The 27,302-nt window shown below is 44.7% G+C and overlaps 1 protein-coding gene across 2 annotated transcripts in view; it reads right to left on the bottom strand.

Annotated features, from left to right (window-relative positions):
• Window positions 1-25,541, bottom strand: part of LOC146172929 (uncharacterized) — a 35,242-nt gene extending 9,701 nt beyond the window's left edge. Inside the window, exons 1-16 of one of the 2 annotated variants that reach the window (XM_084584521.1) lie at window positions 25,298-25,541; window positions 22,996-23,253; window positions 17,824-17,928; window positions 13,774-13,848; window positions 12,528-12,653; window positions 10,013-10,066; window positions 9,875-9,925; window positions 9,732-9,788; window positions 7,962-8,045; window positions 7,807-7,869; window positions 4,766-4,792; window positions 4,623-4,679; window positions 2,725-2,748; window positions 2,578-2,634; window positions 2,041-2,088; window positions 1,898-1,966 (exon numbers count right to left, since the gene is read on the bottom strand). In XM_084584521.1, coding sequence (XP_084440647.1) covers window positions 1,898-1,966; window positions 2,041-2,088; window positions 2,578-2,634; window positions 2,725-2,748; window positions 4,623-4,679; window positions 4,766-4,792; window positions 7,807-7,869; window positions 7,962-8,045; window positions 9,732-9,788; window positions 9,875-9,925; window positions 10,013-10,066; window positions 12,528-12,653; window positions 13,774-13,848; window positions 17,824-17,928; window positions 22,996-23,229 — 1,131 coding nt within the window. In that variant the 5' untranslated portion in view covers window positions 23,230-23,253; window positions 25,298-25,541. The remainder of the gene's footprint in view (window positions 1-1,897; window positions 1,967-2,040; window positions 2,089-2,577; window positions 2,635-2,724; window positions 2,749-4,622; window positions 4,680-4,765; window positions 4,793-7,806; window positions 7,870-7,961; window positions 8,046-9,731; window positions 9,789-9,874; window positions 9,926-10,012; window positions 10,067-12,527; window positions 12,654-13,773; window positions 13,849-17,823; window positions 17,929-22,995; window positions 23,254-25,297) is intronic. The other variant, XM_084584519.1, reaches the window with a different exon arrangement.
• Window positions 25,542-27,302: the final 1,761 nt, after the last annotated feature.

The raw sequence follows: 27,302 nt of genomic DNA, 5'->3' as shown, positions 1-27,302 counted from the left end.
GCCTTCGTACTTTGCTTCCGCTTGCTCTATGTTTGAATCACGCCACCTTTCATGTGCAGCGGTACACGCGCACGTACACACGCTTGTACGGCACGACTTACTGAGCTTAGTGTCGAAAAGCGGCTTGTTTCGGCCCACTTGGTGTAGTCGCTATTTCAGAAAATTAAATAAGAATATTACCACAGACGAACCAACGACCGACGAAAGAGCGCCTGTTTCGCGCTTCGCCCTCTCTTAGCGCTCTTCATTGCTGTCATAGTAAATATTTAGCACGCTGTAAAAATGTCTTCCTTAAGGCAAGAAAGGAGAAATCAGCAGCACTTTATTTTTACGTAAACTGCATTCCTGTATATCGTGTGTAAGGAGGCTCTTCTCCCGCGAAAGAAATAAGTGCTAAGCGAGCGCTCCAAGTCAGCCGCGTCATTGTGGAATAGCTCATTCAGAGTGATTACATGCGTGATCTGTATATCGCTCATACAGTGCTCGTTCAGTTGTATTATAGGTTTATTTTTCCGTGCTAATTTCGAGCTTAAATTTTCAGGTCATTTTTTCGCCGTGATAGCAGCGCTACATTTAAATCGTGCAGTAAATGTGCCCTTTCATCTCTGCTAAACTCACACTTACTGTACAGGCCTCCTATCATGGGCTCCCGCGAGACCATGTCCTGATTAGAACACGAATAATTTCTGTTCAACAGGATGAAGGTCCTTTATTTCAGGTCACTGTGTACACGCAGGTATGCTCAAAGCGTATCCTATTAAATGATTGTTCCAGGAGGGGAAATTGGTAAAATCATGCATCGCAATGAAGTGATTCCAAAAGTGTTCGCGTTTCCGAGCGCGCGCGCAAAAAAAGAAATGCTCCGAAAGTGCGCGCACTGCCATTGATATCTACAGGAGAAGCCAATGGCCAGAATGAAGCAAAATTGGAAACTGCAGCCTGTATCTAAGGACAGCAGCTGGCATCCCGATAAGAGGAAACTTATCGGCTCCAGATGTGGTTCGAAAGTCTCAGGGATGAACTGCCACAAGCAAAAGCTGCAATTTACTTGTCAGAAGATAACCATGTTTTGCAGCGCCAACATAAAGCAGAAAGATTGAATACTGTCACCTGCTTGGATCGTTTTAAGGGATCAAATAAGGATTTCCTGTTTTACACAGGGCTACCCGATTACAAGCACTTTCTTGTACTGATGAAATATATCCATTCAGATGACTCTCCCTTGCTTGCACGTTGACAAAAGGAGGGTTCGGCGTATACGCCTCAACAGTGAAGCAGTAGGCTTTCCACCGCTGCACGGATCATTGCCTGCCGGACGCCGCTTGCATTGCATCAATGCAATCAGCTTGGAAAGTATACTGAGGTCTGCATTTTTTTTTATAGTTGCCCTGATGGCTGCTGCTTCATTATGAAGAGCTAGAATCCTTCGGAGGTTGACACCTCCACAACCTAGGCACAAACGGCAACCAGTAACAAAACTGCGACTGTACCCCTGACATCTTGGCGGCCGTTATCAGCACTGCCAGAAGAGTTAGTATTTTGAATATTCCTTATTAGGCCTAATTACTACAAGGTAGGCCTAATAAAGAACAGGTTAGAAAATAGTCGGAACATGTCTTAACAATATGGCGTAATTATAGCTTACTATTCTTAACTCAGCAAATTAGGAATAAGGAAACCTGACAAGCCTAGGTAAGCCTAAAATATTATACGTGATTTGGCTCCAAAAATCTTGAATTTGTCTATGGCTAAACCTCGTTTTTAATTTCGTGGATCACCGCGCCAACTTCAAGCATCCCACAAACGATTAAACGTGTACGAAGGTTAATACTAGGCGCACGGCAAAATTTCAGAACTGTTTTCGGCGAAATATATTTATTTTTTAAACTGGCCATACCTTGTGTATCTGAAGGCTTGATTTTTCGGAGGTGGAGGACATAGTTTCTTGCTGAGAGTCGTACAGTCTCTGCAAAAAGAAGGGATATGCTGTTTTTTTCTGAGGTTGCTGGCATTGGCAAGTGGGCAAGTAGTTATGCTTACCTTCAAATCTGCAACTAACTGTTCTGCCTTGTCGCACTGAATTTGGACCTGTAAAGTTCATTTTGAAAGATTGCAAATTTTTTGTTTCCCCTAAGTTAAGTACGGATTGCGCGTGCATGCTTGTACAAGTATAGATAGTGTTGAACCGCTTGTTTTTCTATGCCTCTCGACAAAGACACTAACGATTAAAATTATTTTGCATATTAAATGTTTTACGCAACCTCAATTGTGAGAACCAAAGAAATGTTCCATCTTCAATCGAGGGCAACCGTACGCTCCCGCCACATGTTCTCAATAGGCATTATTTCTCTTTGTGCAATGACATCACTAATTAAGGCAAATAATCAGATGCTTGACATAAAAGACAGTGTTCAGTCACATCACAAAAGTGATGATTAGGATAGCGGCAACTAGAGAACTGGATCACGAGGGCGTTCCTCAGAGCCAAGAAGCGAAATTTTGAAAATGTTATCGAACGTTTCGTGGATATAATGTGCAAACACTCTGAAGCATTAGGAAGAATTATTGACGTCTCACATTCTTCAGGTCGACTTGATGCGAGCGTACAGTCTCAGTCAACAGATCAGTGTCGTCCTGCAAAAATAAGTAGATCAAATCAAACAACACATGTGCTACAGGGGAAAACTTTGGTGCATGCAAATCAGTATGCTCAATGTCACTGACCTTTTGGGAAAGTGCCTCTCGCATCTGAATGAAAGAAAATGATAAAAATGTATTTAAGCATATACCTGAATGTACTTTAAACGTGCCTGCTCGGCCACCTAACGTATCAATTTAGTGGAGCATTTGCGCACAATTAAGTGATTCGCGTGCTGAATGTATTGGAAGCAAGAACATCTGCACTGACCGAACGGCTAGGTCCACCTGATAGAATAAAATAATAAGGGATTCTTTACTTTTAAGTAGACTTCTACGCTGCTATCCACAAATGAGCTGACTGCTTCAGTGGCGGTCAAATATTTAGGGGAAACCCCCAAGGTGGAGTAGAATTGTAATAAGGGAGTAATTACTCAGTGACATCCACCCAAGCGCAGCCAAACGGCTACAAAGGAAAGCTATACAGCTCTTTCAGAAACTTCGTAGTTCAAGAAACATTCGTCTTGACCCGGGAATCGAACCCGGCACCACCGCCTTTCCGGGGCAATCGCGCTACCTACTGAGCTAACCAGGACGTCTAGCAGATAAGATGGTAGGGCGGGAGCGAACTGATCTACGACTTGAAGTGGGAATGGTGTTGGTCAAATATTTAGGGGAATCCCCCAAGGTAGAGTGGATTTCTAAAAAGGGAGTAATTACTCAGTGACATACACCTAAGCGCAGCCAAACGGCTACAAAAGAAAGCTACACAGCTTTAAGCTGTGAAGGTCGTCAGAACAGTGGTAGCAGTTACAAGATTAAGGAGTCACCACTATCATCATCATCAGCCAGATTATACCCACTTCAGGGTGGAAGCCTGTCCCATATTCCTCCAATTAACTTGGCCCTGTGCTGGCTGCATTCACTTGAGCTCTGCTAACTTTTTAACCTCGTCCGCCCACCTGACGTTCCGCCAGCCCCTGCTACGCTTTCTTTCATTCTTTCCCTTCCCGAGGAGTACATATCATCCGCCGATTATTGGAGTGTGCTGGTAATGTACTGGTTCTATGTCGAACGGACATCGCCAACACAGTACCGATATTGGGCCGTTGCTTCGTGCCGTCGGGGTCGGTATCGGATTTGTTACCCTTCTCGACCATCGGTCATCCTCTATTCACACTACATGGCCGGCCCATGCCCATATCTTGCAGATTTCCACTAGAATGTCATTAACGAGAATTATGTTACCCTTCCTACACGCTTTCCATCTCTTAACGTTGTAGCTACCATTTGCGTTCCATAGATCTCTGCGTTGTCCTCAACTTAAGTACAGCACATTTCGTTACCCTCCACATTTCAGCCCCAAGAGGTGAGTACAGGTGTGATGCAGCTATTGTATACGTTCCTCTTGAGCGATACCGGCGGTAAGCTGCTGGTCAGTTGCCACATATGGTGTGAGATTGTGCGAAACATTAAATGTGGTTGTCGGTGCAGGGCATACGAAGAGGACGAGAGGAGACACAGATACAGTGTCTACTTTGCCGACAAAATGTAACGCTTTGCCATGGCGCATTCCTGTGTGATGAGTGACGTCCGCGTGTAACCATCCTCGGCAACTTCCCTCCGGAGGTTTACCATAGTTACTATTCTACGCTTGCACCAACTACTTGACAACAACGGCTCTCAGCCAAAGGTACATACAGTGTTAATCACAATCAGCGCGAACACGGTTCCACGCGGTCACGAACGTGCTTAGCGCCATCGTACTTAAGGCAGTCAAGGATCAATGCCGAGTGGCGCACGATTACGGGGATCCCGAAGTCAGGCTTCTGTTGTCCGCCATTCTGCGAAAACTTGCTTGGACACAATGGTACTCCACACGTGAGCAGCCATGCGAAGCCGTGTGCTCGCTAAGTGTGACTGACCATGTGCATGCATCAACAACTACCGCCGTAAAAGCAGTACGAAAAGCAGGCAATACTTACTTTCGCAATGTCATCTTCATATGACTGCACTTTCTCAGTCAGCTCTTGAATGGCGTTCTGAAAAACACACGGAACTAATTAGCAGCCCTAACCGATCAGAACTACGAGTATAACGTGGTACACGTAGCCTTAGGGTGACTCACGTCTTTTTTATGAAGTGCCTTTTCTAGCTGAAAAAAAAAAAAAAAGCGATGGAAACGATGAGAGCCGACATATGCATTGGAGAAAGAAACGCATCCTATATTTGGTAGACAAAAAGCCACGCACATTTATATCTTTGCAAAGAGAACCACGCAAAACGTCGGTTAAGGTATGCCTAACGAAACAGCCCATTTCAGCCCCGTAACCAGTATACTGAAAATGAGAAATAAAACTGTGCAAAGGCGTATAGACACCATCCATGACTACCAAAACCACTTTCACGCCTTCCGCAAAAAGATGAAAATACCTCTAACAAAGCATATCCTCTTTCGGCAAACGTTCCTTGGGGAAGAGGAAACAAAGAATGCCGTTGTACAATGGCGAGTCAAGGACGGGCGAAGAGCTCGTATGAGAAAACTTATTTTGAGATTTATTCTCATGCGACCCACACAAAGACACTCGTGCGAGTGAAACTAAAAATTTGGGCTTAAGTCATCACTGCTTAAAAAACAAGGAAAATTGCCGGTAACTTTTAGTTAAATAGAATAATCCTAGTGCCTAGCATGCTGGGCATGGTGTTCTCATGTATATCTTTGAGTTTTGCTTTTAAATTTAATTCACCTTTATTCACAAGTTTCAACAGGTTTTTAACAATGATAATTATTGATCTGTTTAAAAGCCTTATAAACATTTCGGGATGGAAAGGAATACGTTACAACAAGTAAGTAGAATAAAACACAAACTTCATGCTTCAAATAATTTGAAGTAAAGAAGGCAAATACGTTCAAGTAATTAATTCTAGTAAGCAACACATCATAAAGCTAGAAACCGTTTTTAGCGCACTATACTTCTGGTTTGGTTTGGTTTGTGGGGTTTAACGTCTCAAAGCGACTCAGGCTATGAGATGCCGTAGTGGGGGGCTCCTGAAATTCTTTAACGTGCACTGACATCGCACAGCACACGGGCGCCTTGCTTTTCGCTTTCATAGAAAAGCAGCCGTCGCGTCCTGGATTCGATACCGCATTATTGGGAACAGTAGTCGAGCGCCGTAACTACTGCGCCAGCTGGCCCGAGAATAGTCATTTCACCAGTCCTACCTTCTTTTCCTATTTTCTAATCAATATTTTGCTCTCTGCTTGCCGTTGCTCTGCGGACATACAACCAATATTTTCATACAAATTCGCTTGTTACGATAGCTTGAGCCCCAATAGCTAACCAGCTCGCCGATCTTTAGCTAATCGTCAGTCCTTACAGCACGTCGATTTTCTATCAACGTACCCTGCTCCTGAATGCTAGCACCGGTACCATTACATTAATGCGCTGTTGACATTGCTTCATTATACAGCCCCACCGTGAACATGCACAAGTATGCCTGCATATCTTCTTCCTTCACTCTCGAGTTGCTGTTGACGAATTTCAAATATTTTTTCATAAATCCACACTCCTAGATACATGCACTGCTATATACGCTGTAATGCATGGTCTTGTACTGGTTTTTCCCCAATTCAAATTTTCAAAAATGTTTTTGACTCCAATGATGGCTTGATTTTGTTTCCTTCCGAAACATACATGAGATAATTTATCATCAGCGTGCACTATATACAGAAACACATGTTTTGGCTTGGCTCGGTTTGTAGGGTTTAACGTCCCAAACCGACTCGGGCTACGAAAGACGCCGTAGTGGAGGACTCCGGAAGATTCGATCACGTCAGGTTTTTTAACGCGCACTGACATCGCACAGCACACGGACGCCCCTTCGTTTCGCCTCCGTCGAAACGCAGCCGCCACAAGCAGTCTTTTGAGGCTGCCTGGGCTACCACTTTTACTAAATGTTTGCTGTGGGTTGATCTACTCCATTGGTTTCACACATTTGTCACTTGCTTTAGATACAAAAAGCTCTGTTTATAGTTTATATCCTGGCCAGTTACTCTTTCTGTCGGCATTGACTCAGTTTGTGTCCTCCATCTATACTTTTATAAGCCCTCTTCCCCAATAGCCCCTTCGTGAAACTTTGCATAGGTACAATGTCGATGACAATAGCTGCAGTGTACGCTCCCCTATTGGGCTCCCACTCACCACGTTATTTGCCTCTCACACTTGCCTCCTATACCTAAAACCAGTACATTTTGCTTGGATAGGTTCACCAACTGTTCGCCTTTATAATAAAGCTGATGTGCCCATCGAGTTCCCCAGTGTAGCATTCGTGTCGCCTATCAGAATATTGGGAATAATTATAACCACGTCTATCTTAATTAGGCCACTATTCAAGGTCGAGTTCACACCCTCTACATACATCGGGAAAATACCATTGATGATTTTCTCATAGATCTTGCCAGACATTGTAGGCGTGGCTTTACTCTCGACGAGATTTAGAATGTCGTCCATCATCTGTTTCCACCAAAGCGGCTGACAGCTAGTCTTAGGCGCCGAGTAAAATATTTGCAGCACCGCTTAAGCATGCCAGGTTGCCCATGACACAATAATATACAAACTTTTTTGTTCATAGATCATCACATGAATTTGACTGCACGCTGAAGTCTGATAACATGCATGAAGCTGAGAGTTCGCATCGAGCTGTGCAAATCATGCTTGTTCGCAGTGAGTGAAATTGCATGGCCAAAAAGCACAAGCCGCTGGCTGTTCGAACTTGGTACATATGTACAGATTAACATTGAGTTTTGCGTTTACACTATGGTAACAAAGAATGGATAAAATTATCACTCCGTCAAGTTTGCCGCAAAAACTTCCCGTGCAAAGCTGTCTGAATATTATGTCCTGAAAACGCTCTGACGATGGTGCTCATATATGGTAAAGGTGGCTACAAGCTACTACTGCAAGCTGGGCACTCGCTCAATTCTGAAATTACCCACTTAAGGGACTTGCTTCTGTAGCGTGGGGAGCTTTAAAAAAAGAGGCGATACACCCAATGATTATTGGCCTTTTGAATGATAAGCTGATGGTACGGAAAGACATTTTTGGTTATGTATCATTGTCTTTTAAATGACTGCGGTGTATAATAAGTAAAATCTCAGGAGGCACCTACGTCTGATATCTTCTCTTCCTGAGCATAGATCTTGGATTGAGAGCGGCTCCAAAGTTCATAAATCTGCAATATAAAATTCAGGGGTGGGTTGGGGACACGAAGCGCGACACTCTTAAAATGAAGACTGAAAAAAATTGCTTTATTTGTGAACCTACGTTCGCTATTTCAGCCTTCAGACGGTGAATCTCGGTCCACGTATTTGCCACGTGCTCCTCGGGCTCTGGTGCTCGTGAAGAGGACTGCGTGTACGCAATAAACGTATCATTAGTAAGGAACACAGACAGGCATGTTTCATTTGTCAGAATTTTATGCTGGACAGTAACACATAGGTGAGCTTTCAATGATGATGAGGTGGTAGAATTGAAGAACGTTACGCCAGTGCACTAAAATTTAAGTGTCGCATCTATTCATTGCGCATTGAGCCTTTCATAGCAGCAAGTGCTCTGAAATTATTGAGCATTCGAGCTTCACAGTTTTCTTTAAGGATAACTGAAAATAGGCATCACAGCGTCGGGACTTATGCTGTCCATGGCGGTAAAATATGAACAAATTCCAATTTCGTAAAGGATAATTAGGTGCACCCACATCTATGAGTAGGGCTACCTTAATTCAAGGAGAATACATATAAGCCAGGTTGAGAACTGATACAAATAAAACTCAACCTTTTTTTTTTTCTAAAGTTTGTGTAAGTCATACAGGATCATTAGTGCTAATACCAAGAGGGACAGAAATGATTAGCAGCCTGACTACACCCGCTGCAGGGCATCAGACTCCCTATATCCCTCCAGTTAAACCATGGTCCTGTGCCAACTACAACCATTTGATCCCCAATAATCTCCTACTCCCAGCTTAGCCGTCACCTACCTTTCCACCATACCTTGTTACGTTTGTGTTCGTTCCTAGTCTAACCCGCTACCCTTACGATCACGTTACACTTATGCTCATCTGCTTCCCTTCTTTCATCTTCCATGTCTTGGCCATACATAATTATGCTTAATTGAACAAGGAGGTCTTTAATTCATGGTTCATCCCTGACCCATAGTGCTCTCTTTTGATCTCAACGTTAAACCTCTTTCCATTTCATATCTTGCTACGTACATATCAATTTATACTGCACCCCCTTATAATCGTTCACTTTTCGGCCCATGGGTGAGTGCTAGTAAGAAAGCTGTTCTATTGCTTTCTTCTGAGAGAAAATGCTGAACTGTCATTTATGACACGAGTGTCTTTGAGAAATGCACTCTACTTTATTCTTATCATGCTATTTCTTCCATTCAAGTCGTCAAAATTGGCGCTCACTACCTGCCCTAAAGAGGTGCGGTGCTCCCTGTCCAATTTCAGCGCCTGGATAGCAATTGTAAACCGCTGGCGCCTTATGAGGCGGGTGAACAGCACTTTTCTGTATACTAACTCTCAGACCCATCATTTTGCCTTTCTTGCCTAGGCCATATATTACGCTTTCCAGTTAGTCCCTTGGCTTGCTTAGGAAGATGTCATCACGCTACCATGCATCAAGATGCATGACTTCGTTACCCCTTGCTTCACAACCATGAGCACGCAAACTGGGTGTGCTAAAGCCCCCAAATCGTCGTCTTCTCTTTAGTAACTATTTTTACACCCTTAAATAATGGTTCTGCAGGTACCTTCATAGTTCTCAGTTTGCAATGTTCGATGATGATGGCACCGTCGGCGCGCTGACGCCTACTGCTCTGCCGTTGTTCGCGAGGTCCCACGCTCCCCAACCTGCTGACCGGCATTATGTCGATCTAGTTGGGCTCTGCTTCACATAGTCCGACCTTTACGCATAGCAAATAATACTGTCTTAAGAATTTCAAGAACCTAATTGGCCTTGGCCAAATCCTGCTGATGTCAAAGGTCAACCGGTAGGCCAGCGATTTGGTCGTCATTGTGACAGTTAAACTTACGTCAAAAGAACTAAAATTCCTCTTCGGAAACATTCCGCCCTCCCGTTCAGGCTCAACCTGAAATGAAGCATAGGTAATCGCTGTAGCAATGAGAGCCTCACTAAAGCCGGTCAGGTAACTCTGTGGCTATAAATCGTCATTACCTGTGTGCGTAACGGTCTTCCTTCGAAAAAAGCTTGAAGCCTCGCTTGATCCTAGTAGTTTGAAAACATAAACAATATGATTTAAGAACAGATCTTTACACAAAGCGAAGCTACATGCTGCACGGACAATTTCCTTACGAACGAAACAGGAGTGTCCTGCGCTTTTTTCTTGGCATCAGCTTGGTCCTCTGCCTGCACAGAGACGAATAATGCTGCTTACACGGAGATTCAAGAAACAAAAATATTGTAAACACAACTTTGCCTTAATCGATCTTCGACAACTTATCCAGCCGATTGCATTTGAACAAATACAGATAATCAAAATGTGCCTTGTTTTTGACGCGGTTGTGTTCAAGAAAGACGTGCCTCGACTCAAGCAAGCAAGGGACGCCAGTGGCAATGACTCGCGCTTAGCACCTCGTACCGATGCCAGTTAAATGGGGCTACGTCAGATCGTCCAGAGATTGCTCGCTGTGCACATAAGCGTGATCAAGCTTTGAAGCTTTGCCTCAAAACCATGGTTAACTATGCTAAATCCTCTGCTATTTTTCCCGAAGGCTTCTAATGCCATCACAGTTATCATTAAGGAGGCAATGAAATGAGCGCGTCTTTGAGCAATCCTTGCTCTAATGACCACTAGATACAACCCGGAGACTAGTCATGAGTCATTGACAAAGAGTTACATTCGGAAACCTTAACGACGGCGTTGAGTTTCAACGCATTGAGAGGTTTTCGCACCAGGCAATGCTTTAGAGCGACTACTTTTGCAAATGCTTACGAAGTCGAATTTGTGTAAAAAATAGAACTACAGTCTCGAAAAAAAAAAAGATATACGAGGAGTTCTTATATTTCAGAATAATTACTTATGCACTCTTTTAACCTCATATCAGGGCAACCGTTGTATCCTACCCACGCTTCAGCTTCTATAACGTTCAGGCAGTTGTAGTCAAAATATTCGGAAAGCGAAACTATAAATTCGCTCTTGTACCTGCAATTCCCTGTGTGACGGTGTTCTACTACAGCTGCAGCTTTCTTGAACACACTTATATGGGTCGGCGAACGGAATACTCACGCAAATGTCAATGAGAACACATCTGCTTTCGACACATTTCAGAACAATAAATGGAAAAAGACGAGATGAAGAACAAAAACAAACGCAATTAAATTTCTCGCTTAATTTCCAGATTATTTCAACTGTGCAATGGCAAGCGGTTTTCTGTAAGAAATATGTTCGAATACATGTTCAAAAAGTTGAGTTGGTAGGGCTAGGTGGTGTTTATTTATGAAAAAAAAAATGACATCTATAGATGAGGAAAACCTCTTTTCGACAGACTGAAGCTACGTTCTGCATACTTCGTGAGAAAGCGCCATTCAGCGCATATTTTTTTTTTCTTTACCATGCTCGATGATGTGGAGTAACGAAAGGTTTTGCCGAACCCAGTGGTGGTTGTTAAACAGTATCAATACAATTCATTCGGTTATTTAAGACATGTCGAAACTTCATTCTTACGTAACCTCGCAACTTCTAGTTTGGGTTGGAGGCGAGGGGTTGAGATTGTCTACGATAGGTAGGGTATTGTATAAGGCAAATAAGGTGGTTCGCGAGACCAATAACGAAGTATAACAAGAATTTATTGCAAACGAATCGCGTCCACTGAACAGATTCCCACGAAATGAGAGGTTTATTACAAGAGAAAAAAAGCTGTAGAGTTTAAACGTAGTTACACATAATGGGACATCCGAAAGCACTAGTTTGCGGCAGTTTATCCTGGTTATCTTTAGTAAAAGCAGAGACTACACGAAGACTAACTCACTATAAGGTGAAAGGACCCATGGATCAAAGGTTACAGATCGAGGTTTCCTGGTTTCCTTATTTACACCACGATGCAGTGCTTTGGCATTAAAGCGTATAAATGCCGTCATACACTTCTTTCATCTCACGTACGTTTGTGCCTCACAGGGAATCTTTTTTCGGGGCAAGCGCGAATGACTCCATTTGTATGATATAATAGCAGATCATCACGAAACTGCGTTTAATGTCCCAACATTGCAACAAAAACATGGCGACTGATTTAACTCGGTTATGACATATTCGACTAATTTACCCTTCGGCTTAAGCTTCGGGTCTCATATACTCACAAACATAAACTAACCATCTGCCACATTAGGCAGAAAATTGAAAGGGAAATGAGGGGATAGTTATGATACAATTAAAGGAGCCAACAGTCCACGAATCCAAGGTAAACGTATGGTAATGCTATTATTATTTTTAGTGTTCTGTAGTTTATCCTGACCAGAATTAGTCCTGTGGTAATTTTAAGGAGAAATAATGTAAACGCAAAGCTGAAGGAAAAACAGCGCGCCGATGGTGGCACGTTGTTTTTCTCTCGCTCGCGGGTTTATGCAGCTGTACTTGCAAGCGCTCCATCAGGAGAAGCTGCATTGACGTGTCGTTCTATTGGACCCTGCAAATGTATAAATCACAAAGTAACGAAAAAGGGCAGTATACGCGATTTAGTACTGTTCGCTTTACTCCAGTGTCGAAAAAGATTAACGGGTGGTCCGCGCCTTTTGTACAGGCACCTAAAATCACAGGGAAGCGACGAACATTCAGTTGCTTCAGAAAACCTAAACAAAACGGAAGAACACCTACCTTAGGTGGCAGTGATTGGTTCTGGTCTCGTTGACGAAGCTCCTTAGGTTTTTCTTTGCAAATCTTTATGTGGTCCGATATTTCCTTCTTGGACATCTTTCTACCACAATAGCTGCAGACTGTCACCTGCACGAGTGCACAGAAGAGAATAAACACTGTCCCTAAACTCTAAATCAGTCAAATTGCAAATATAAAATGGTTGAAACCTGCCAAATGTTTGGAACGAAGCAACAAGGCAGGGGTCAATTTATGTATTTATAAAACAGTTGCATTGAAACAAGCTGGTGCATAATGCAACAATTCGGATCATGCACCTTGCCCAGAGTCAAGAAAGTGCATTTGAGACAATTAACCCTGCTATTACAGTCCCCTTAATACTGAGTCAACTCCACCAATGAAGCTCATTTGATATTTAGCTCAATGATGCTAACTTGACCGGATGCGTATTATGGTCCCCGGCCTTGCCCTCCTGGAAACAAGTTGCCCAGGTAAAATGAACATTTCTTGTGGATAACCTTATGTGCTCCGTGTAAGATTGGAAATGAAGTATGTCGTAGGAGTATTCAGGTGGGAATGGAATAAGCAGTTTCTACTACTTTGGGCTTATTTTATTTTTAATGTGTACAAAACCCGCTCCGCACATTCAGTTTCATATGCAAGCTCCAATAGAACTATTACTAGTTTTGCCAAAATCCATATACACGAAAGGCTAATAACCTAAACACCATAATTGGTGTGTCGTCTTGTTGCCGTGCAGGGCACATTGTTATGCATCTTGTGCAGCATAAATTTAGGGCGTAAATACAGGAACCGAGAGAGAGTCATTCGAGCGGGAAACAGTTACAGCTACCAAGAAATTTCTATCCTGAAAACAAACGCGTTCTTTATGTTCACTTATAAAACATCGTTAGCTCGACCGCACTGAGCTACTGCTAAGGGCACTTGACGTGTCGTAGTTCCAGTCTTGACTAGTGCACTACAGGCAGAACTGCTACTACAGGAAAATGAAAAATATTAGCCTGGGTGTATCTGCTTGCCGAAACATTTTTTTCACAATTATTTTCTACCCTTCCAAACCCTGTCCTCTAGAGAACTTTGTGTTTCACGTTTAGTTGGTGTTTCTACCTCAAGAAGATGAAAGCTTATTTTAAATTGAGATAATAGATGTACCGCACTCAGTGGCATGTTACCAATGGCATGAGCGACTGATATACAGCTGCTGTGAATAGGTCTACGTATTCGTTACCTGAAGATAACACGGGTGAACAAAGTCTTCAGCAGATGTCGCAACCGAGCCGCAACGGCAATAATTCAGGTGCTCCTGAAAGAGATAAAAAAAAGTCAATGTTGTTTGGTGGAGGACCAATAGCAGAGAAAATAGGTCTGAGTTAACATTTTGTACGGCGTCGGAAGGTATTAGTCGAATAAACAGTGTCTCGAAAAGCACACTACACTTGGAGACAGCTTTCTGTGGCTATAAGCAACGAAAGCTACGGGGCAGAGCTTTCCTTACAATGTTACCAGTCCCCAGGTGTCCACGCAAGCCTGGTCTCGCTAGCGGTTTCGGTTGCAGTTTTGCCTTTAATTCAAGTTAACCGTTTTGGATCCGCCAAATACTCAGAAAAGTCTTCCTTTTGCACACCTGAGGGTCTATGAGAACGAAAATTCGCGACTACTTAATAGCCCACGAGACATACGTTGTTAAACCGAGCGCATTGTGGATGCGCGAAAAAACAAAAACAAAAAAAAAAACAAAAAAAAAACGGCGAGGAGACGCGGCCGACGCACAGGTACGAACGTAACTCAACGAACCACGCTGTTCCAAACGAAATCACATTTTCTGATTGGAAACAATGAAACAACATTCACCCTTGAGAAAGCGCCCTCGCACCCCGCCGGGGTGGCGCAGTGGTTACGGCGCTCGACTACTGTTCCCAAGGAGGCGGGATCGAATCCCGGCCTCGGCGGCAGCTTTGCAATGGAGGCGAAAAGCAAGGCGCCCGTGTGCTGTGCGATGTCAGTGCACGTTAAAGAACCCCAGGTGGTCGAAATTTCCGGAGTCCTCCACTACGGCGTCTCTCATAGCCTGAGTTGCTTTGGGACGTTAAACCCCACAAACCAACCAAACCAAACCAACCAGAAAGCTGCCTCGCGTCGGCTAGCAGCCTGCACATCTATAGCACAGAGCTGCGTTTCAATTAGGTAACGCGTAGAAGATGCTTGAAGGCAATGAAGTGCTTCGTTTACTTTTCTTCACACCTGAACGCTTCGCAGGATTCCTGACAGGCGGCGCAGCCATCAGTATGCACATGGTTTATTATAGCGACGATGTAGGACTCTAATGTAGTAAGCGAAAGGCTCCATGCTTGGTGGCGCTGGTAGTGTAGAGCCACTTCTATTTTCGAAACTACGAGACTGCAGATCCATCCCTGCAATTACATCGGACGAGCTTGGAGAATTAAATACCTCTTTTTCAATGTGCCGGAAAATGCCTGCCCGGCTAGAATCATCAAATGAAAAGTATATTGCTGTAGTTCTGTACTGGTGCTCGCCTATTGGGCCGCAGTGTGGATGCTAACCGAACTGGTACATCTTAAAGTGAAGCCAACGCTACAAGCTAAGTAGGAAAATGACAGCTACAAATATAAGACACGCTGGATATAAAGAATGCCAGACTCTAGTTAATGACATTGCAGTGTAATCGAGGGGATGAAATGGGCATAAGTAAGGCATGTGTTTCGTATATTGGCGACCGCTTAGGTTTACATACTGGACAGACTGTTCGGAGAGCAGAAAAATGTAGCAAGTTTAGTAGGAGGCGACAGAATGTCAATTCAGCGAATAAGCGTAGAACTATGTTGGGATGAGTTGGCCGCAGTTGGCAGAAAAGAAGTTTAGTTGGAGGGTCATGGAACAGTCCTTCGTCCTGCGGTGACCGCAGTGAGACTGATGATGATGATGATGAAGTTACGAAATACGGCGACGGTTGGTATCAAGGGTTAGTGATAAACGTAGATGACTCGTTTCATTTTTTTTCCTGCGCGGCCAAAAACAAATTTTTTTTTCATGCCGCTTGGCAGCACCAGTTTGACGTACCATGCGTCACCAGGAAATCGGTGGCCAAACGTCTGCTTAAGCATGGACGCAATTTTATTTATGCTGTTTAAAGTCCAGAAGCGACTTAGAGTGGTTTGGGTTATGTGGTTTAACTTCCCAAAGTGACTCGGGCTATGAGAGACGCCGTAGTGGAGGGCTGCGGAAATTTCGACCACCTGGGGTTCTTTAACATGCACTGACATCGCACAACACATTTATGCCTTGTTATTCGCCCCCATCGAAAAGTGGCCGCCACGGCCTAGGTTCGATCCCGCATCCTTGGGTACTGCAGCCGAGCATCCTAACTAGAGTGCCACCATGCCGGGTGCGACTTCGGCTGCAGGAGACGCCGCAGTGAAGGGCTTCGGATATTTCAATCATCTTGGGTTGCGACAGCAGACTGCCATTGCATAGTACGCCAGAACTTAGCGTTTCGCCTCTATCGAAAAGGGCCACCATGGCCGGGATCAAAACCAGGCATCCTAAGTTCAGCGCCTTAACTACTGAGCCAAGAAGGCAGGTCTCAACACAGGCAAATTTACCGGTGTACATGAAGCGAGAAGCTTTAGCATGTTGGCTAGCACCTTCAAGTATTGAGAGTTTGCAGGCATACTCTTCGCATGCGCAAGTGCCCCATAGTGAAGAGAAGCACAGGCAACCTTCCTATCACCGGGAATAGAAGACCAGAAATAACCCTTCGTTAAATATATTAGCCATGTCTGATGTCCGCTTTTTGGCTGTCTTGCTGACGCAATTATTACGACAATAGTAGGCTGGCATGATGTACAGCCTTTGTAAAATGTTCAGAGCCCAGAAGGCTTGCTTTGAAGCCGTATATTATGACTTTTTTAACAATCGTTCAAGTCCTAGTCATTGGAGAGGGTAGGACGAAAAATCTTCCTGCCTTGAGTGAGTCCAGAAACCTGGGAATGCATTACGAGCCACATAATACGGCTCAGAAGTACACCCCCTGGGCTCTAAACTTTTGACAAAAGGTGTACATTCCTCCTGACACAAAATTTAGTACATATTGGCCACAGCACCAGTAACAAGGTATTGTAAAGTCGCAGGTGATTCCAGTATATCATAGATGCGAAACGGTAACGCTTTCGGGGTGACAATTTATTTGAACGGTGAACCTGACGTCAGATTACTGTGATGAACGCTTCGGTTGCAGGCGCCGCGCGTACACATTAGCGCCTAGAAAGCATAATTTGTGCCCAGCAAGCACATTGCAGAAGGCACAATTTGCGCCCGGTAAGCATGTTGGTGTTCGGAAATATCCTGCGATCTCGCAATGCGTACAAACAGATTGCAGATGATATGCATAGCAATACGATTCACGAATAAAGGGCACCAGATATGTTGCACTTGTAGCTTTCGTACATATCAAGGTAACTGATCCTACCGGTGATTTGGGTTCTTCTACCTAGTCTTTGAGCTCCCCGAACTGACGACACAAACACTCATTAAAAGCTAACACTGACGAAGTAAAAATTACGAGGGACTTTAGCCACTAAAGTAGTGAAAGGGGAAAGCCTGAGTGCCGCATTCTGCTACGCAACTGACATTAATAACTAATTAGTATTTAACTAGATAATTATTTATATGACGCAAATATTTATTATTTAACCAAATAATCAATTAGTTATTTAGTCAATTGGTAATAATTTAACTATTAATTGATCATTGATGGACATATGGCCATATAAGGCACGGATTCGCGCATACTGTGGTGGTGCTCTGTGATTGGTCGAGACCTCTATGACGTCATCCCGCCTCGGCCAATCAGAACGCCGCAAAAGCGGGGCACATTTGTCCACGACAGCATGAGCCATTAAAGGTTTTCGCCTTAAAATGTTATATACGCACGGAATTTTTTTTAGGAGTTTATGTAAGGCCACACTTACAAAGGTCTGTTGGAGTGGTCGTGCCTTCGTTATCTTGCCCTTGTTTCTGAAGTCAAGGGTGATTGGGATGGTGTTCGGTTATGCCAGAAAACCGTACGTGCAGTGAAATTTCAGTCGGGAGTCAGCTTTAACCTTTCATCAGTCTTTGTACGGCTCTGCGTTTCTCACTGTAGAAGTAGGCTGACATTTTAGATGTTTTTTTTTTTACTTTGTTCAACTGACTGATAAAGTATGCGAACTTGCTCAGAAAATAGGGTTCAGCAAGATGCAAGGCAGCGAACCAGACATACCTTGAGTGACTCGAAAGGGATGCGCACATCTTTTCCTCCAGTAGCTCCTGGGCAAAAGATCCTCTTCTGACTTATTCTCATTGGTGTCGATTCGTCTTTTATCAGCTTGAAGGAAAATATTTGAAAAAGCAGTAATCAGAGCGTAAATATTTTTATTCGCCCCCACATATATTCAGGCATTCCGTGTTCGTGCTTTAGCAGTTCCAATGAGCCATACGTTATGAGTGACATCGTAACAGATGGCTCCGGAATTAGTTTTACAGCTCGGGGTATCTTAACCTGCACCAACATCAAACAGAATACGGGTGCCTTGCGTTTAAAGCCGTCTCATAGAGCTGAAATGTTGTTAGCCTTAACCACTTAACTTAATGATTCTTGTGGCGAACACAGTCAGAAAAATTGATCATAGCCGCTGAAGAGAAATTGCATAAATTGTTTTGAATTGGGAAGAAACTTGCCGGTTTGGAATGAGGAAAATATTAAGATGCATTTCTCAGTGTCCCTCTGTAAAGGAACAACGAGGAAAGATTTGGCTAGTATGTTTCAATATATTTTTGCATCGTAATAAAATTTTGAAGTTGCGCTTTCAGGCAACAAAGTACCTTCGCGCTATTTTCCATCATGAATGTAAGAGACAAAAGGCGAGAAAATCAAATTCAACATCAGCCGCGAAGAAAAAATTAAAAATAGAGGTATCCTCGGCACTAGCTATTTTGAAATAAATACGGTTACACTGATCAGGTTTAATGGGGCTGGTTTCTGAGGCTCAGCTACGCTTCGACCTCTCGACGATGATCAAGAAGCCTATTTCAGGTGTCTTGATGGCATGACATTTAATCCCATGGCAGAAGAGGAATGTTGAATTCCGAGAATAAAGTTCTCTTGGTGTAAGTTTCGCCTTTTATCCAAAAAGCGTTAGCTTCAGGAAAAACATCAGACGACGTTCGTCAGCGCGCCCCGTGGAAATGACGAAGACGACAAAATTTCGAAGAGTTGAATGAGCTAAAATTAATTGTAGCTTGAGAAGGACAACAGTGGCTACACTGATAATGAAGACGTTCCGAGGAAACTTTACCGGTGGGCTGAATTTCATCTAGCGCCAATTAGCACTTCTGTCGTAACGTGTGCGACTGCCCTAATAACCATATGAAAACCGTACTCGTATGGACGGATGTCACATCATCTTGTTAAATTCGCCATTTAAAAAAGGATGACAGCAAATAGAAGCTGACATATATGAGGCAAAGCATACTGCTTTTGCTGCGCAAAAAAACCGTCGCCGTACCTTGGGTTGGGGGGCAAGCTTTCAAAGACAATTGAAAACTGCGCGGGGAAAACATTTGGGTAGCGCATAAACGAAGACCGCATAAACGATCATAGATGGCGCCACTGTGTTCTAGTGCGAATTACGTATAGATTTGAAGGACGAATCGGAAAACGCATCAGGAAATGACGGACGCCTTGTACGGAGTCTGTATTATGCACGCAGTATTGGTTGATTGATTGGGGGTCGTTGATAGTGAGATTGATTCATTAGCTGCTTGAACTTCGACCTAATACGCCTCAGCGAACATAGAAGGCGCCACTGTGAGATTTCAAAGACAATTGGAAACCACGCGGGGAAAACATTTGGGTGGTGCCGAAACGGAGGCTGCCTGAACCACGTGCCTGTACTTCGACCTAATACGTCTTAGCAAATATTGATGGCGCCACTGTGTTCTAGTGCGATCTGCGCATCGAGTTGAAGAACGAACCGAAAAGCGCGCAAAAAAAAAAAAAATGACGGACGCTTTTTATGGAGTCTATATCATGGACGCAGTATTGGTTGATTGCCTGGGGGTGGTCGATAGTGTGATTGATTCCTTAGTGGACAGCAATTGGTGAATACTGAATAAAACCAGCGTGTTGTAGACGAATAATCTCGGGCCTGTGTCCCTGAGTTTGAACACGTGTGATGAAACCGGTACCTCCTACAACTGCGGCAACTTCGCCTGGGATTGAACCTGATGAGTTACACTTAGGTCGCGTACTTTCCGGTGTTTATTGCTCGAAAATTCGGCGGATGTTTTTCAGCGTCTATATTCTATTTGAAATCTGATTTTTGCGGCTAGTTGCGCGGTGAAAAATTTAGAATGCGGCGATTATTGATGAGAAAAATTCTCAAAGTACGCGAGATTATAGAAGCAAAAAGACACAAATATTACTGGCCTTGCAGCAAAGGCTATATAGAGTTGATTGTATTAGATACGAGCATACTAGACTGTCATCAGCCATGCCAGCACTCTCGTTTGAGATTAAAGCACGCAGCTTTGACAATGCTCGCTCCACATTACAGAGGAATGTGTAAAACGTCCGAACACACTAGGGCTAATACTGGTCAGTCATATACATGCATTTTCCAAAACGAAGCTCGAAAACAGCGCTCTGTGTGGACTTGCGGTAACTGTGGGACCTTGACTCGAGGTCCCTCGTATTGAACTCGCCCTTGATTATGAGTGTAAATCTGTTCATAGCTGCTGAATTCCTCCGGCAGCTCATCTACCCGGTATGCCACAAAGAATGCGGAAGAGTCGTCTGGAAATGAGTTCTTTCGGTTGGAAAGAAGCATTAGGGAAGAAGCTGAGTTAGAGATTTCCAAAAAAAAGCCAATTGGTTGGTTTGGTTTGTTGGGTTTAACGCCCCAAAGCAACTCAGGCTATGAGAGACGCCGTAGTGGAGGTTGGTTGGTTGGTTGGTTCATAGGAAAGGAAAGGCGCAGTATCTGTCACACTTGCTCTGTGGACACCTGAACCGCGCCGTAAGGGAAGGAATGAAGGTGGGAGTGAAAGTGGATGGAGAGAAAGGGGGGCCGTAGTGGAGGGCTACGGAGTAATTTCGACCACCTGGAGATCTTTAACGTGCGCTGACATCGCACAGCACACGGACTCCAGAAATTTCGACCACCTGGGTTTCTTTAACGTGCACTGACATCGCACAGCACACGGGTGCCTTTGCTTTTCGCCTCCATCGAAAAGGGGCCGCCGAGGCCGGGATTCGATCCCGTATCCTTGGGAACAGTAGTCGAGCGCCGTAACCACTGCGCCACCCCGGCGGGGCAGAAAAAGCCAATTGCGTCTGCATGAAGATGCTAGCGGGTGCGTTTCGGCGGTCGGTGCGGCAGAGCCGCCAGGAGGGAAAGGCGCAGTATCTGTAACACTTACTATGTGGACACCTGAACCGCGCCGTAAGGGAAGGGATGAAGGTGGGAGTGAAAGTGGAAAGAGAGAAAGGGTGGTGTCGAGAAACAGACACCATGCAGTAAGATCAAATTTGATGAGGCTTCGGAGCGCAGAATGGGAGCCTTATTCACAACAAAATTACACTAAAAAGCTTTGTGTTTACAAGATAGAGTAATCGCCGCAATGATCCTGTGTAAATAAGGCTAAGATTACCGTCGCTGCGATTAAGCGTGTGAGACGTATGTATTAAAAGTGATTCCAGATGAAGCCGTTATATTGCTTGTTTCTTTTTCGACGATTCTTGCATTGTTCCGATAAATCTTGTGTTTATGCGTGTATGCGTTCTCTGACAAGGTCTTGTTGCGAGTGTTTTCATTCTGTACTGAGCATGTTGTATGCGCTTGTTGTAACTTCTAGTTTCGCCGATGTAGACGTCGTTGCAATCTGCGCAGTGAAAGGCGTAGACAACTTCTTGGAATTGTTATTTCGACTACTGGTCATTCACATTCAACAGCCGCTGTCGAATTTTCTTGGCAGGAACCCGGGCTACTTGCACGCCATATTCTCGTATTAAGCGAGCGAGACTTAACACACAGCTAGACGACGTCAGACACGCTTGATCGCAGCGAGGGTAATCCTAATTCGATTTATGCGAGATCGTTGCGGCGATTACTTTAGCTAGCGTTTAAAGAGTAACTTTTTTTTGGCGTGATTTCACCATGAGCAAATCCCCTTTCTGGGTGCTGAAACGACAAATTGAAAATTTATTTTACTGGTCGACACCTCTGTTTTAGAAATGTATCCCTCCGGTCAGACGGGATTACCCCCCCCCCCCCCCCCCCCCCCCCTCCTTCATACTCTCGACTTCACTAAAGCTGAGCAGAATGCCATTATTCTTGCGTGGCACCCCATGCTCAATATAGCTGTGGGTGAATCAAAGCAAAGGGGAGTATCGGGGAAAATCGAAGACAGATGTAAAAGCTTGTAGGGCCCGTGGCGCGCCGCGCAAGGTGCGACACTGAAGAAGGAAAAAAAAAAAGTAGGGTGTGAAATATACGTGTACCTTGTTGAGTGCTTTGACTGTTTTGCTAGAGAGCTGCGTTCTAGGCTGTGACTGAGTGCTTTTGATATACATGCTACCCCGGTTTTGTGATCAAACATTTTCCAAGCGAGCTAACCTACTGGCAATTCTGCGATTGTTCTCTGCCAGATACTATGCTCTTCCAATATTAGGAATGAAAAAAAAAAAAGTTATTTTGGGCAAACGAAACAAGTAAATTTTTACGTTACTTCTGAGTGATGGGCCTTCGGTGCATTGGGGGTTCAGGTAATTAAATATGTCCAATTAAACTTAAGTTCTTGTGACATCCAATCCCAGAACAGGACTCATATTTTCATTGCCTGCCGCCAAATACATGGACATCAATTTAACGGCGGGGGGTTTGTATTTTATGGTTTATGGGATTTAATGCCCCAAGGCGACAAAAACTGCGATGGGCGCCATAGTGGAGGGCTCCGGAACTTTCGACCACCTAGAGTTCATCGTGCATTGACACCGCACAGCTCACGGGCTTCGTCTCCATCAAAAAGCGGCCATAGCGGTAGAGATTCGATCCCACATCGTTGGTTACAGCGGTCGAGTGCAATAACCCGCGGCGGGGCGATGGTGGTTTGTGTTATCTCCTGTTGCATCACAGTGAATGCTATCCGTAACTTTATGCGAAAACACACCTGCGATAAATGAAACTGCACTGGATAACAGTCCTTTGAGTTATATAATTCTTTAGAACCCAAGCGCTGTCATCAGTAATAAAAAAATGAAAAAGGATAAGGGGTGTTTCGACTCTAATACCTTGCTTCCGTTAGCGTAAGGTTATTAACTGTGGGTTTTGGAAACTATGAGGAGGAAACACAAGTTTTCATTATAGAGTGTTTAAAGCATGACTCATCTTACCTCCGAAGCCCGGTAGTACTTGTCACAAACGCTGCATTGGAACCGACTGCCGAAGGTGCACATCTTTGTGCAGGATGGACAGTAGCCATGACCTCCGGGATCTCGGAGCAGCTGCGCTGACACGTTATCGCACTGTGCGCACAGAGCATCCGGGGGCAAGTCATCGTAGAAGGTCACCTGAAGGTCCTCAGGTACCAAGGGTCCGAAACCTCTGATCCTGGCTTTCAGCGGCATTGCTCTGCTCACAGACGGGGCCGTCTAACGAATTGAATAGTAAGATGGTCGTTAGGTCAAAAGAATGCATAACAGGTTTGCAATTAAGCAAGACGAAGCAAAACATATCCAGAATATCAGCTCATCTAGCCAGTGGTATGAAAGGAGAATAGTGCGAGTAATGCGCAAATTGCTCCAATTCAAAACTTCTTCATACATTGGACTCGACTAAGGGGACTGACACCCCAAATGGGCCTAGTCTATGAATGACACCGTAGTGGTGGGTAGAGAAATAAGTTTGATTACCTGCATTTCTTAACCGTGCACGGACATTGCACAAATGAGGGGCGTTTTTTTTTTTATTTCGCCCCCGTCTAAACGAAGTCTATGTCAGCCGAAATGAAACCAACGTTGATTGAGTCCCGCAGCCACTGAGTCAACGCGGCAAGTTGTGATGGCTAAAAAATTTCTTCGCTTTCCCTTCTCACAATGCGTTCCATCGCTCCTTTCACTCTCTCTCTATCAATCGAGAAAGTAACAGGAATAAGGTGTGCTTTTGTATTGAAGTGCGGAACTCACTGTTCCGAAGGGACAATCAAATAGTGAGAAAGGCCGCCTTTAAATCTCCACTTAATAATCGTGCGCTGTATCAGACAGGTGCATTTTGTTTTACATCCCCGTTGAAGTACAGACATGACGGCTCGGGTGGAATCCGCGACCTTGAAATCAGCAACTAAACGTCAGTACCGCTGAATCACTGTGACGAGTTAATAACTTGGATTCTGAGACCGAACGACACTTACGACTACGTTCAGAGATTTAAGCTCAAGTTCTGCAATAGCGAAAGTGCTTAGTGCTTGCATTCGAGTTAAGGCTTATTCAATAAGCACTGTGTAGTGAATAAGGTTGTTGGTAGTGTAGTATTCAATTGCGAAGCGCACGTAAGGAAGTTGTTATATGCAATAAAATGATATATTACTAGCATTGACAAGCCGTTGTCCCCCGTATATGTGCTCCAAGACGAAACGAAATGAATTTTTGTGACATGACCAGCTCAGTGACATTGACATTGTCAAATTTGATCTGTCACTTATCGTGAAGCCATGTATCTTAATTGCGAGAGTTGTGATGATCTGATAACTATTAATTCCTGAACAGGATAGCAGTTTTGCCGTGCAAATCCCAGGAAAGACTGCACAACGTTACGACGAACGCTATTACCGTAACGTTGCTTGCTACAACTATTAGGACAGAGAAGAAGCCTTGGGGGAGCCAAATTTCAGAGTAGGTCTGACTGGTGCAGAAAAACAGATAGCCAGAGCCCTCCGCGACAAAAGATTACATATCAGATAAAGCTTGCATGCGTGCAACATTTGACTCATGCTGAGGCAAAGAACGCTGGCATCGCCTTCATAACAAGCGCTCCGCGGCGGGGCACAACCCATACTACCGATCCGTATACTAGCTTCGAACAATTCCACTAAATGCCCTTTTCATGGTTTTCTGTAAGCGTCAGTTCCCTCTGTTATGTGGAACGTTAATGCCTCAATGGGCTTTTGCACTGACAGTTTACAGCACTGTAAAGTTGAGCAAGCCGCAGAGTGCACGTACCTGCACGTACCTAAATTACGGCGTTGCAAAAAAGAAAATGAGTGCACCCTCCAAGACAACAAAGTTCAATCGTCAGCGAACGACAAAAAATTTCACTCCAATAGGCGCTGTTGCAACCACTGTTCCTTACAACTAAAAAAACCTTAGCGCCTTGCTTAAGTTATGACATCGACATATTCCGGAATTATTTTGCGGCCACGTTGTCATAACGCGTTGCAGATATCCCAGTTCTGCGTGTCCTGTTGTGAAACAAAAATTTAACGGTGCGGGAGATCCTAAAAGCAACCAACTAGCGTATACATGGGGAAAGCATGCGAAAGCTCTGTGCGCAGCTCTGGCTGTACGAATACGCTAGACGTAACAGAAAGAAGGTTCATGCAACTAGAAGACGCTTTGCATGTCTCCGTACTTCTGAAGAATAAGAGCGAACTGCAGCCTGGAAAATATGCACGCAAAGTTACTGCAAAAGACAACCAACCTTTCTATGTCGTCTCCGGGCTGTGCGTCAAGCCTCCCTGCGGAACTGGCAGAATCTGATACGACCCTTCCGTTGTCATGGAAACGAGCGATAAACGGGGCGCTGCCGTTCTCTCCCTCTTGCGCACGCTAAGCAGCACTGAAAAGGGAAACGAGTCAGCCTAGAAAGACTGCTTATCAACTCTTGTCGTGGTAACGCCAGGCGATGGCTTCGAAAGCTGGAGCACGCGGAACCGCTACCTTCACAAATGTCAGCGGCATCGTGGCGTCGATTCTAGTTTTAGGCACCGTCCGCAAGACGGCCGGCTCCTTTAGCCTCGAGTCGAAAAAAAAAAAAAAAAAGGCGGCAGGACATATTTACTCATAGTTTAAAATCTTTTTTAATTGTATCAACATCGTTTCTCGTGATACATATTAGTGCTTCCATTTAACCTCCAGAGAAGGAAACATGCTCATGCGTGCGTATAGCGGTAATACGGATACCGTTAGTCGCACAGAAGCGTTTTCTTCCTTTGCCGACTTGTGCTGAGGAACCGGAGTCAACTCCCAAGTGAACCGACCGATGCCATGCTTTTAATGAAGCGAGAACCGTGGTAGAGGAAGTATGCTTGGCGGAAAAAGTAAAGCTCCAACGTTTCGACGTTGAGTGCAACGCACACGAGGCAAGAGAGAGAATACACGAGTGCTGAGTGCCAACTCAACTTTTATAAAGTTTGCGCTTGTATAGCTCGTCCCCGCTTTAGGTTTCTGCTGAATGTTTAGGTTTTATAGTACCCGTGGCTTCAGTTATGTCTTAAATGAGGTACTGTAGGACGGAGAAATATAGGCTACGGGTAGGAAGGAGACACTGCTGGTTCGGGCTGCTTTGGGGGCGCAACCATAGAGTTAGCGAACGAACAACACGGGACACTCGCATAGGGCCCCAAAGGCCGACCTCGGGTTTCAGCGCACCTAGTGTGCTACGTCGGCGAAGCGCGCCAGCCTCGGAGAGGGGCGCTTCAAAATACCGAGTCACGGAGGCAGCAAATTTACTTTTGGTTTCATTTTTCTTTCGTTTGCATAACGTAGTTTCATGCACGCGCTTGCGCGGATTTGCCATTTGAACCCTGAAAAGTCACTGGAAATGGAATAATTCGCAACCGCCGCGGTGGTGCAGTGGTAAGGCGCCCGACTACAATGCCGAAGTACCCGGGTTCGAGCCCGACCGCGGCGGCTGTGTTTCGATGAAGGCTGAACGAAGTGGCGTCCGTGTGCTGTGCGATGTCAGCACACGTTAACGATCCCCAGGTGGCCAAATTACTCCGTAGCCCTCCACTACGGCTCCTCTTTCTCTCTTCCAGTTTCACTCCCACCTTCCTCCCTTCCCTTACGGCGCGGTTCAGGTGTCCGCGCCCCACCGGGGTGGTGCCGTGGTAAGACGCTGTGCCGGAGTACCCGGGTTCGAACCTCGGCGGCTGCGTTTCGATGGAGGCGAAACGAAGAGGCGTCCGTGTGATGTGCGATGTCAGCTCACGTTAAAGATGCCCATGTGGTCGAATTACTCCGTAGCCCTCCACTACGGCTCCTCTTTCCCTCTTTCCACTTCCTCCCCTACCTTACGGCGTGGTTGGGGTGGCCACAGAAAACAAGTGAGACAGTTACCGCGCCTTCCTTTTCTCTAAATCAATCAATCAGTTCAGGTGTCCGCAGAAACAAGTGTGACAGATACTGCTCCCTTCCCTTCCTGTGAACCATTTCTTTCTATTTAGCAACAGCCGAAACCACGCCACCATGGCCGCTTCTTTTGTAATGAATGAATCGATAGATGGATATGGCTAAATCCTTTTCATAGGGCAGCGGCTCCAGATACCACCTAGCCATGACTGCTAACATACTTTGCACTGATTCTTACCTGGACTGCAGCAACCAATTAACCTGTATGCCATTATTTCTACCTGTCAACAATAATAATTTGTTCACAGAAGAGGAAAGACGCAGTATCTGTCACACGTGTTCTGTGGATTTAT

Source organism: Amblyomma maculatum, chromosome 11, assembly GCF_055883805.1.
Source record: "Amblyomma maculatum isolate TAMU_Amacu chromosome 11, ASM5588380v1, whole genome shotgun sequence".
Taxonomy (NCBI): Eukaryota; Metazoa; Arthropoda; class Arachnida; order Ixodida; family Ixodidae; genus Amblyomma; species Amblyomma maculatum.
This window is presented reverse-complemented; position numbering and strand designations above follow the sequence as displayed.